At 44.3% G+C, this 11,526-nt stretch overlaps 1 protein-coding gene across 4 annotated transcripts in view; it reads right to left on the bottom strand.

Moving 5' to 3' along the window:
• Positions 1 to 2,790: 2,790 nt before the first annotated feature.
• NR2F2 (nuclear receptor subfamily 2 group F member 2) overlaps positions 2,791 to 11,526 on the bottom strand; it is a 16,046-nt gene continuing 7,310 nt past the window's right edge. The window contains exons 1-3 of one of the 4 annotated variants that reach the window (XM_083412192.1): positions 10,818 to 11,526; positions 8,167 to 8,694; positions 2,791 to 4,527 (exon numbers count right to left, since the gene is read on the bottom strand). In XM_083412192.1, coding sequence (XP_083268318.1) covers positions 4,253 to 4,527; positions 8,167 to 8,694; positions 10,818 to 11,247 — 1,233 coding nt within the window. In that variant the 5' untranslated portion in view covers positions 11,248 to 11,526 and the 3' untranslated portion in view covers positions 2,791 to 4,252. Of the gene's footprint in view, positions 4,528 to 8,166; positions 8,716 to 10,586; positions 10,722 to 10,817 lie in introns of those variants that run through there. The other 3 variants (XM_083412191.1, XM_083412193.1, XM_083412194.1) reach the window with 3 other exon arrangements.

The following is an 11,526-nucleotide window of genomic DNA, read 5'->3' on the forward strand; positions in this document are numbered from 1 at the left end:
AGCGGAGTGAACGCAATCCGCAGCGAGTAACCTTTTAAACCGGCCTGCGCGCGAGTTGCGTGTATGCTACCGCTCGCTGGCGTGCGTTTCAAAGCCTCCATTATTCTCCGCGCGATCCTCGCCCTGTCTTGTCCTAAGGCAAGCTCGATCCCCCAAACCCTTATGCTTTAACTTTCGGAATAAGATTCTCCCTTTCCCTTCACCCCGTCCAGTATAGTGAAGTTAATTGCTAGAGGGCAGGACGAAGGAGAGAGAAAATTAGAAGGGGTGTGTGTGTGTGTGTGTGTGTGAGAGAGAGAGAGAGAGAGAGAGAGAGAAGTGGGCGGAAAGAGAGCTTCTCCCATATGTGCTTTTAATAACATTATTAATAACCATCGTATTTCAAAGGCTCTTTCCCCTGCTGTTCTTTAAGTGGAGAGTCACTTTAATAATTTTACTTATAATTCCAACACTGGTGCTGGGAAGGGGAAGAACTCAGATTTATTTTTATTTTTAAAAGAAATCCAACCACCCTAGAGAGGGAGGCTTGAGGGAAATCTCCCGACACTTCAAGAGAAAGAGTTGCTCGTATTTAGCAGCTTTTTATAAGAGCTAGTCAATTTCACATAGGACTCCTTCTGAGTCCGGGCCCACTTCCTTTGTCCGGCTCAATTGCTCGGGGGGAGCTCCTTTGTTCTAAGTCAGCAGGCAAAGAAAAACTTTCCTTAAATGCCATAAACTCACACCTATCTGAAAGCCTTTAAACAACTCCACCTCGGAGCCTTTCCAAATATATGGATGCATATAATGGAGACAGAGAGAGAGGGAAGGGGAATGGAATGGAAAATTTACCGAGGGAGAAGAAGGAACGTGGAATGGCGGGGTGGTGGTGTGGTGGCTGGAACTGGGTTTTTGTTGAACCCCTTTTACATTCAGCTCTTTTCTGCCGCCATCTCTCCAGTCCAAGCTCGATTAGGAAGTTAACGTGGGGAAGCGAGGGAGCGGAGGGAAAGCAACGCCAAAAGAGACAGGTATATAGAGGAAGAACAACTGAGCAACAGCCCAGATGTCTGATGGTTTGGGGGGGGGGGAGAGAGAAGAAGAAAAATCAAGGAATGGCTTTTCTGAGGAGCTGAACATCATTAAGTTGCAATATGCCAGGAAACACATTTGCAATAAACGATTGTTTAAGAACAAACACCACCACACACGGAAAGCAAGCAGGCCAAAGGGGGGGGGGGGAGAGAGAGATCCTTCGAGGTGAAGTTAGAGAAGGGTTAAGTTCCCCTGTTAAGTTCATTCACAGACACAGACATCCTTTAGAGTAGCAAGCAGTAACCAGCACGAAAAGCACCACTAAAACCGGAGGATCACTCTGCTCTCTAAACCAGCAAGCATATTTATCTATGCATCTCAAAAGTGCCTTGGGTTCATAGGAAAAAGAATCATTTGCAGCCATTCGCAAAGAGTACACCCATTCCTCGAAAATAAATAAAGACAGACAATGTCTGGTCCATATGCCTGGAACTGAAGCAAGCCATAGATGGAGTGTAGTTCACAAACTGGTGGGCTCTTTCCGTATGTATGTATAGGTCAGAATGTGTGGCTGGGGGTGGGGGCAGAAAGCCTTAGAAGAGGGGACAAGAGGCTGTTTTGAGTACACCCTCTATACTGCCCTCCTCCCACTCAAATTCACAAGACATCAGAGTTTTTATCAACCTGCTTTGGAGAGCTGAAGCGCAGGGAGAGCAAGAAAAGTTGACTGTAGGAGGGGACGGAGGAAGCGTTTTTGAGTAATTTGAGGGCAACAGATACTGGAGCCAATAATTTCAGTGGGAATCTGGCCTTTTACTCAATATGTTGGGTTGAAACAAATACCACTACTATTTACAGCACAATCTCCTGCGTGCTTCCTTCGGGATAAATCCCATTGTATTCAGTTGGGCTTGCTCCTAACATAGGACTGCAGCTTTAAGTGCAGCGTCTTTTGGAATCAATCATACTTATTCCTAATTATAGTTAGACTCTGAATGCATCATTATAAGTCCTTCTTTTATAACGCTAGGTGCCTACACACACACACACACACACACACACACCTTGTACATTCTGTCTTATGGTCTGAGAATCTTTGGCTCTCTAAAAGAAAAGAAATGGGGAGGAAACTATGCAAATCCACTTCTGAGTTGAAAAGATCTCTCAGTGACAACCAGCACACAACAATTCCAGAGTTCTTCTCTATGTCACAGACATTGGGATTCAGAGCAAACAACTGACCTACATTTTCAATAATGCCACTTGGCTTGAACCAGATTATATACTCACAATACATACATACATACATGTGTGTGTTTCTGTGTACGTGTGTGTATATCAGTTCCTATGTAGGCACTTAAGTGTGACAGAATTAACAGGTCATTGCTCTTTTAACCATCCCCTCTGCAGTTATTATTACTAGTATTATTTTTTGTAATTATCAAGAGGATAAGAGGAAATGTTGCCATCTTAGGTTGCAATCCTATGTACACTACGCACAGGTTGTGAAAATTATTTTGGGGCAAACATATTGAGGATTAGGTTGGCGACCTCATGAAGCCACAATTAAACCAGGAGCTGAAGCTGGAACATCTCACCATCACCACCAAACCACCACCATCTATTTTACAGGAAACACACACAAACAACACCTATTGTGTTGCAAGCCGATTTTGAAGCAGAGTCTATCTATCTATCCAAGGACCAAAACCTCTTCAACAGAAGAATAAATAGGAATATTTTACCCCAAGACATTTAGGAGAGCCATACAAGGTGTCAGATATCAAATAATATTTTAATTTCTGAATACTTTCAATTTTTCCTTGGAATATAACACACAAAGACTGGACCAAACAGTTTTCAGTTATTATAACTTTTACAGTATACAGAAATGTTGCACTTAAAAAAAAAACCCTTCAGCTTTTTTTTCTTTAAAACACAAAAACTGTAAACTCTAAGATACTGAATCAACCACATTATCTATAAGTGCCAACAGTAGTGTTATTTTTTTTTGTCATGCTGAATTCAATGGTTTTTTTTTCTTTTTTCTTTAAAAAAAGGGAAAATATCAACAAGTATTATAATACAAAGAGCTTGCAAATATACAAACAGATAGAGGAACTTGGTAACAATTTAGGACAACTAGGCGGAACCCAATTTTCATTCAAATTACAAAAAAGTTCACTTTGTGATGAAACCCTATGTGTGGTTTTGTGTGCGTGTGTGTATGTGTGTTTTCATCAAAACTGTGTTGTGTCTTAGACACAATTCCTTCTCCCTCCAAGAAATACGCATTCCCTTCCAAAATTCATGTTTTGTCTTTAAAATAGATATATATATATAAAAACCTAGTCAAGGGAAGGTGGGCTTGCGGGTGGGGGGAATAGTTGTGGTTCTCTTTTATTCGATCTCAATAATTATAGCTGTCGTAGCTTGGAGCTAAATTTTGGCTGACTACTTGTAAGTGCGCTTCCATCTTTCCTACTATTGTGGGGAATTTTTTTTTCCTTCTCTTTATGTTCTTCTCATAAACCTTTCTGAGACAGTTTTAATTCTTTCAGAACTTTTTTTTAAAAAGGATACACAGTTGTAGTTGTTTTTTTTTTTTAAATGAAGGCAAGATTATATCAAAATTATTATAGAACCACAGAATAAACTGGTTTGGAACCAGAAAAAATACAAAAAAAAACCCCAAACAAAACCCTATAGGTACACAGACAACATAGGACAAATTAATAATTTGGAAAAGAGAGAGAGAGAGAGATAGATAGAGAGAGAGAGACTTGTTTCCATTCCATTAATTTTCTCCAGATTTCTTTTAAATGCACTTTTAGCAAGAGATTGTGTTTCAAGTTAAACACCCCAGAGAAAAGAAAAAAAGAAAAAAATTCCTTTCCCCTTTTCTTTTAAAAAACAACGAGAGAGAGAGAGAGAGAGAGAGAGAGAGAGAGAGAGATGTAGCAACTTCTGGACAACGGGGGAATTCTTAATTCAGTCTGTAAAAAGTTCATATCACAAGTCTTTTTTTTTTTAATTAGTATTCAGTCCATTCCAATTATTCTCTCTTCATTTTTAGCCAAGATGCAACATCCTTGCTTAGCTGAAGGACGTTTAAACAACCGCCAGACCCCAAAGTCACTCGCAAAAATCCTCCGTTCCAAAATTTCCAATTTTATTTTTTTTTTCAAATTCTCTCATCTGTGGGTTTGTTTTTTCCTCTCTCCAACATTTTTTCCCCTTATTGAATGGCCATATAAGGCCAGTTAAAACTGCTTCCAGACAGTAACATATCCCTGATAAGGGTTTCTATGGGGGTTTTACCTACCAAACGGACGAAAAACAATTGCTCTATGACTGAGGAAGAGACGGTGCGGAGAGATGGGAGGCGTAACAACAGTTTTCCAAATCGCGTAGGCTGGTTCGGATATTGACTCCTTACGTACTCTTCCAACGCACACTGGGACTTCTCTTGTAAACTTTCAACGTGGGCTACGTCGGAGAGACCACACGCATCTGGAAGAAAGTTGGTTTCAAAGAGAGGGGAAGGGAGGGGGAAAGTGTCGTCAGTATCAAACAAGTTATAGTTCCCCCTTGGAATGGTTTAAAAACCAATCCCTCCCCCCGCAATCAAAAGAATAGTAATAATGTAAATAAAATCACAGCTAAGAACTGTAAGGATGAAGTCGTGAGCATTGCAAGATAGACACTGCTCTTGAAATCTTTTGAGACTTGCTTCCTAGAGATTTAAGTCCTGCGGAACTTGGGGGGTCAACGTGCTTTGGGTCGATCTGCTTGTGCGCGCCTAAATCTGCGGATCTCTCCCTCCAACCCTACAGACATTTATTTTCCCTTCTGAAAGTCAGGCTCGCTGAGTTCAAGTCTTGGACTTCTGAATAAGCCGCGAGGACATGATTCAGTCCAAGTGAAGCCCTGCTCAAGCTACAATCCCAAGCACAGAGGAGAGTCATGTTGCAGTCCTGTCTGCACGCTTCCTAGGGAGCCAGTCCAGCAAGATTTTTCCTCTGAGTAAACACGCGTTTGGATCTTCCTGTTCTTTCTTTCGGTTTCAACAGGAGCACGTGCTCTTTTTTTAAAAAAATAATAATATTCCAGAAGTCTCCCCTCCCGGCCAGGATTTTGGCCTGAGGTCTTGATTTTAAAATTAGCCCCAAACCTTTCAGTGATCTCACCAGATTTTCACTGCATTGGGATGCGGGGGGGGGGGGGGGGAGTCTTTTGGCGGCGGGGGTGTATGGAGAAGGAGAAAGATAAGACATGGTCTTTCCTCACAACACACATGCTCGCATTGGGGAAATAACTGTGCTGAGTCTAATCTCAAGGGCCAGAAAAGAGAGTTTCATAAAAAAGGAAGAAGGCAGGAACCCACACACGTTAAAAAACTGGCTCAACTCAGGATAATGGAGCCCCGCACCCAAAAAGCGATTCCCCCCTAAAGGAGACACCGCCGTTTCCCTCAGTCTTTGAAAGTGATTTAAGTGGTCCTTTAAAACTGATCTTGTCAGTTTAGCCTATTCAAAGGCAACCAAGCAAACTCTGATCGCTCTCTTCATTAGAGCTGTTTCTCTCTCTCCCCTTCTCATTCTCTGTCTCTCCCACTCCCCTTTCTTTCCTCGCCTTTCTTTCCAATCATACGAATATATACTTTTTATTTTTTTAAAAATGCATCTGTAAGATACACATTTTTTAAAAGAAAAAAAGAAAAACCTGTTTAAAAACAATTTAGAATTCTTGCCACGCTTTGCACTAATATATAGATATATATATTGCCCCACTTTTGACAGGCTAAAATACAATGAGGTCCCTTTTAATCAGAAGCTGCCTTTGCTCAGGTTGTGACCTTAGCTGGCTGGGCAAAGCACTAACACATGCATATTTTTCAAAGCCATTAGAATCTAGATATAGATTCTATAGAAAGCACCAGTAAATATTATATGAAAATTCTCTACATCTAAATAACACATCAGCCCCAGTGCTATTGGGGCGTCTTAGCTGACAAATCCCTGCATCCGTTCCCCCCATGTTTTATAACCCCACAAAATCAGATAACAGAAGCTTTATCTAAGCTGGGAAGGCAATTTACATACAGATCCACATTTTGCAAACAGTCATAAATTTCGCACTTTAGACAACAGCTGAGAGGTTTCCCCCACAAAGGTAACAATATTAATCACACTACTGCAACCCACTACAACACCAGATTTGAAATCAAATGTTTGGGGTTCATATGTAGGCCTTAAGAGGCTCAGAGAAGATCCTCAAGAAGGAAATAATGTGTCCTTTTAATAGAGGACACACACACACACACTGTTCCTTTCTAGTGCTGCCTCTGATAATTGATCACCTCTGAGTCCAACTAATTTAGGTGGGCAACAAATATTTTGGGCCAGGGGGTGGGGGCAGGCGGAGGTGTAACTGTGGAAAGCAATAATATATAAAAGGAAGTTCAGGTCACGACCTAAATTTTGGACAATGTCCAGAAAGGCACTTGGTTTCCTCAGACCTCCCTTAACATAACAAGGACTGGATTGTAAATCCTAATTTTCCCACATAAACTACTGATGCCTCGGCCTATTTCCTCATATCAAAGGTATTTTTAAAATGAAAGAAAATATTTTAAAATATATTTCTATATCTATATCTATATATATATACCAATGAGTGATTACTTTACAGATCCTGCCTCCATTCATATGGTCATCACATGACCACTACCCAAAGCTGCCCCATTACTTACAAGATAAACACACACACACATCACTATTTATATTCTGAGAATCTAGCATACTGTTAGAGGCCTGATCCGATGAATTATAATTTTTTAAAAAGAAAGTATGTCTTGAAATTATGTTGCCTCCAGAGTTAATATCAGATATATTACTCACCCAGGTTGAACCACAGCTAATTAGATTTCATCATGCATTCCATTATTGTTTTATAACTGTAGCGCTATTTATATGCAGCAGAAAGTTGGCACTGAAATCTCTCTCACTCTCTCTCCAACCCCCCCCCTTTCTTTTTTGGCACTTTTGATTGTTTAACAGTGCAACTCTACACATCTACTCAGGAGTAAACTCCACAGAGTTTCATGAGGATTGCTTCCAGGCAACTCTGATAAAGGACTGCAGCCTAAGTGACACTTTTCCAACATGCATTTCTTTTTTGTCTTTCTTTAAAGAGGAGTTAAAACAGAAACCCATAATGTTGCAATTCAGGGACTACAGTTGCAACACTTCTGCACATTCCTCATCCCCGCTGCTGTTATGCATGAGTATTGCCACTACCGCTAGGTTTTTGTATAGGGGCAGCAACTTGAATTCCAAACACACATTCTTGCTTCAACTTATTATTATTATTATCATCATTATTATTTAAAATACACCTAGCCCCTCTGACCGTGGTTCAGATCTACTTCCTTCGCCTTGGCAATCTGCTCCAAGGCCGTCAGGTCCTACCAAGAGAGTTTATTCACCCTCAGTCCTTTCCAGAATGTGATTGATTTGTTTATTGGATACTCTAGTTAGAGCTCCAGCACATATCACCCTCTAATATCCCTTTAATTTTAGGATTCTTCTATCTCCTTCAAAGTAGGCTTTCTGCTTGGTTAAGAATTCCACTGGTTATTATATATATTTTAAAAGATCAGATTCCAGCATACTCTGGTTATTTATCAACTTGCTATGCTTTAACTATATCAACCCAGGGGTTATTTTATTTGCACATTTAGCAAAAGTCTTTATTCCCCCTTCGCCAACAGTGACTGCACATGGCTCAATAAAAAAGTTATTCTGTCCATATTACATTAAAAATGAAGGCAGAATATTTGGAGGGTTTTCCTCCTCAAAATAAATAGTCTTTCTCTGTCTCTCTCTCTGCTTCAATGCTAGGCACCCTTGAACTAACACTGGACGCAGCGGGCCTTACTTCCGAGTAAACATGCAATAAATAGGATGAGAGATGTAATCTGCTCATTGCTTCTCCCTCCCCCCCCCAACAAAACCCCCCAGTTGCGGTGTTACAAGTTCAGTTCCGAATTTTCTCACGGAAAAACCAAGGAAGCTGGGTTTGGGCAGGGGAGACTTTCAGATTTCCTCCCTCCCTCCCTCTCCTCAGAGCCCCCACCCTGTGGCTTACCTGAGGTGAAAAGGACGATGGCCTTCAAGCAGCTGTATTCCGCCGAATCCACGTGTAAGGCCTTAAGTTTCTCGACCTGTTCTTGGAAGATTCGTATGTGGTCCATAAAGGCTACAACTCGGTCGGCGGACATGGGCGAGGCGTGCAGGCCGGCGGCAGCCAGGAGCGGGGCGACGTGGAGGGGCATGGAGCACTGGGCCGCGTTGAGGACAAACAACTCACTCCAGGTTAACCTCAGCAAGGCCACCTGGTCGGTGATCTGGAGGTCGGGGAAAAAGGGGATATTCCGGGCCCACTCGACGGCGCTGAAAAGCATCCGAGCCGCCAGCTCGCAAATGTTCTCGATGCCCATAATGTTGTTGGGTTGCATGCACTGGCTGCCGAAGCGCGAGGTCGGGTAAGGCTCTGCCCTCAGCAACAGGGAGATATATCCGGAGAGGTACGAGTGGCAGTTCAGGGGGTCTCCGTTGGTTAAGGCGAACTGGCCGTGGGTCGGCTGAGTAGGTGGCATTCTGCCCCTCTGGACGGCTGCAGTAAATAAGGAAGAAACTACAGCAATTAATATCTGAATTGCTAAGGAAGCCCCTTCTGGAGCTAGCACATCTAAAGCTACTTTATTTTTATTTTTTTATTTTTTTTGGGGGGGGGGGGAGTTTGCTCAGATTCAAGGGTGAATTAAAGAAACTCAGGATGGTCAAGGAGGTGCAGAGAAGCTGGGTCTCTCGCTCCCCAAATTTCTGAGAAGACAGCAACCAGCACTTTGGCAAATATGTCAGCGGGTGTCAATCCAAATGCACTTTTTTTGTGGGTCGGGGAGAAAAGATGGGTGAGGGATCAAAAGCTTGGGGGGGGGGGCTGAAGAAGGCAAAAAAGTAATGTCCCTTCCTTGGACAAACGAACACCCAGCGGGCAAAACACAACCACAAGCGGCTCTTCCGCCCCCTCCATTCAATCGCCAGACGTATCAAAACACAATTAAAATAAAATACTCGAATTATCTTCTCTCCACATCGCTATTTTTTTTTTTTGAAGGGAGAAACTGGCAGGCAAGGGCCCCCTCCCCATATTTTCCAAACGCCGCTTTCCCCGAAGAAGGAGAGTTGCTGCTGCTTCCTTTTTAAAACTACAACACAATCTATATCAAAGGGGGAGAGAGATCAGATTAGAACTGCAGCCACACGCGTCCATAAAATAAAATAATATCAAACAGCACGGCCTATTGTTACATTTCCTCGCCATTCATTCAGAGGTGGGGGTGGGAGCGAAGCTTTGGAAAACCCCGGGATCGGCTGTTTTTATGGAAAGTGGGCCTCTCATTTGGTTCATAAATTTACATGGTGACAAGAAGAGAGAAAATGAAAGAGAGAAAGACCCACAAAAGCGCCGAGGGAGGGGGGTGGAGAAGGAAGACGAGAATGTGGACGAGAGAATGTTTTTTATTTTATTTTGCAGGGGTTGGATCTGGCTCCAACGTGGCCCAAGGTGGAGATTGAGCGTTTCAGAGAGCGAAGGAGGGCAGCCTTTAACCCCCAAACATAAGCCAGACACCGGAGGTTGGGAGGAGGGGAGAGGAGGAGGAGGAGGCGAGCGCAACGCCATTAAGGAAGCTACAGGCTCGCCTTTCCTTGCCCTCTCGGAATCTTCCACCACCGAGCTCCATCTTGCTCACAGAAACCTCCCTGGTTTAAACTCTGTATTTATTTGTGTGTTTCCTTCCGGTGCTTAAGATCCCCGATCGCTCTCTTCCACTCTCCCCCCCCCCCACCCGCAACCCGGCTTGCTCTCCTCCACCCTCCCAACCCCCGGGAAAAAAGAACTGGAATAATACATAAATGAAATCTTGATTATTATCTGGGGCATAGGCCAAACGGGACCCCGCGCGCGCGTGTTTTGAGAGCGCGAGGGTGAGCTTTCTCGCCCGGACTGGGGAGGAGAGAAAGCCCCGGGAATTCTTGGAAGAAGCCTCGCGGAATTTCTAACCGAAGGGAACCTCTCTGGCAATTGACTGATTGATTGATTATTGGGATTAGCAACGCGGGGAAGGGAGAGAAGTTACAGAGCTACGTCTGAGGTTATCTTGCACGTTGTTTGGGGAGTGGTGGTGCCTACGGATCGCTGCGGGCGGTGGAAGGGTGGCCGGGAGCAGAAAGATCCCAGCCAGCCTCTGACCCCCGCCGTTGGACAGAACCCACCCCCCTGGAGCCCATCGAATCCATTCTAAGGTATAACGCACAGCATTTTCGTGGGGTAGCCATTGTGTTTGGGGCTGGTGGGTAGAGAGGAAAAATAAAAGAAAATAAAAATGGAATCTAGCTTTTCTTGGAATCAACAAGCGGGCCAGTGTTTGTCAGGGAAACGCATTCCACCCACCCCCAGCCTCTCACACTCCACACCACGTTTCCTTGTCCTGTTAAACTCACCTAACCCTACTTTCCCAAGGACAGCACCACACTCCCCTTTCCAGGCCATGGCAAAAGAAGAGGAAATGTACACAAGCTATGCAAACCCATCTCTAAAATCCACGGTCCTAGTCCTCCTCATCCCACGCTGGTCTCTGTTTACATGCGCACGCAAATCCAGAGACCTCCCGCCCTCTTTCCCCTCCCCACCGGGGTTGGTTGAGAAGTGGAAAACAAATGAAATTCCAATACCTTCCCGTCTCATTCCAACCTTGAGGCATTTTTTGAGGCGACAATATTGGCACTGGTTGCGGTGATGTTGGTCAATGGGACAGTTCCGGTTGGCGCGGCACGTGTAGCTGAGGTTCCTGCGGACGCTGCGCTTGAAGAAACTCTTGCAGCCTTCACACGTGAATTGCCCGTAGTGCTTGCCGCTGGACTTGTCCCCGCACACCACGCACTCGATGTGCTGCTGCTGCTGCTGCTTCTCGCCCTGGCTCTGCTGGCTGCCTTGGTTGGTCTGCGCGGGCGTGCTGGGAGGGCCCCCTTGGCCCGGCGTCTGCGGGGTGTGCGGGGCGCCCGTCGGGGGTCCCGGCACAGGGGGCGCTTGCGAAGGCTGCGTTCCTTGCGGGCCGGCCACATCGTCCTGCGGGTCTCGCCACGTGCCAACTACCATTGCCATATCTATGGGACACCTTGGCCAAATTGCTCGCCCCCCGTAGCTTTCGGTTGCCAGCGGATCCGCTTCTTCCGAGGGCTGAGCCCGCAGCTCTTCAGCTAGGAAGCGTCCTTGCGAGAGAGACCTATTTATCTCTCTGTCTAGATATAGATAGATATAAATATATAATTTAGTCCACCTTTGTTTTTATTTGTTTTCTCTTTCTTTTGCTGTCCTCCCCAGTTCGCGTTGGCGAGTTTTTGTTCCCCCCTTCTTTTTTCCCTTTTTTGTGGAAGTTGTTCG

The sequence above is a fragment of the Podarcis tiliguerta genome (genome assembly GCF_965153285.1).
Source record: "Podarcis tiliguerta genome assembly, chromosome: 14".
Taxonomy (NCBI): Eukaryota; Metazoa; Chordata; class Lepidosauria; order Squamata; family Lacertidae; genus Podarcis; species Podarcis tiliguerta.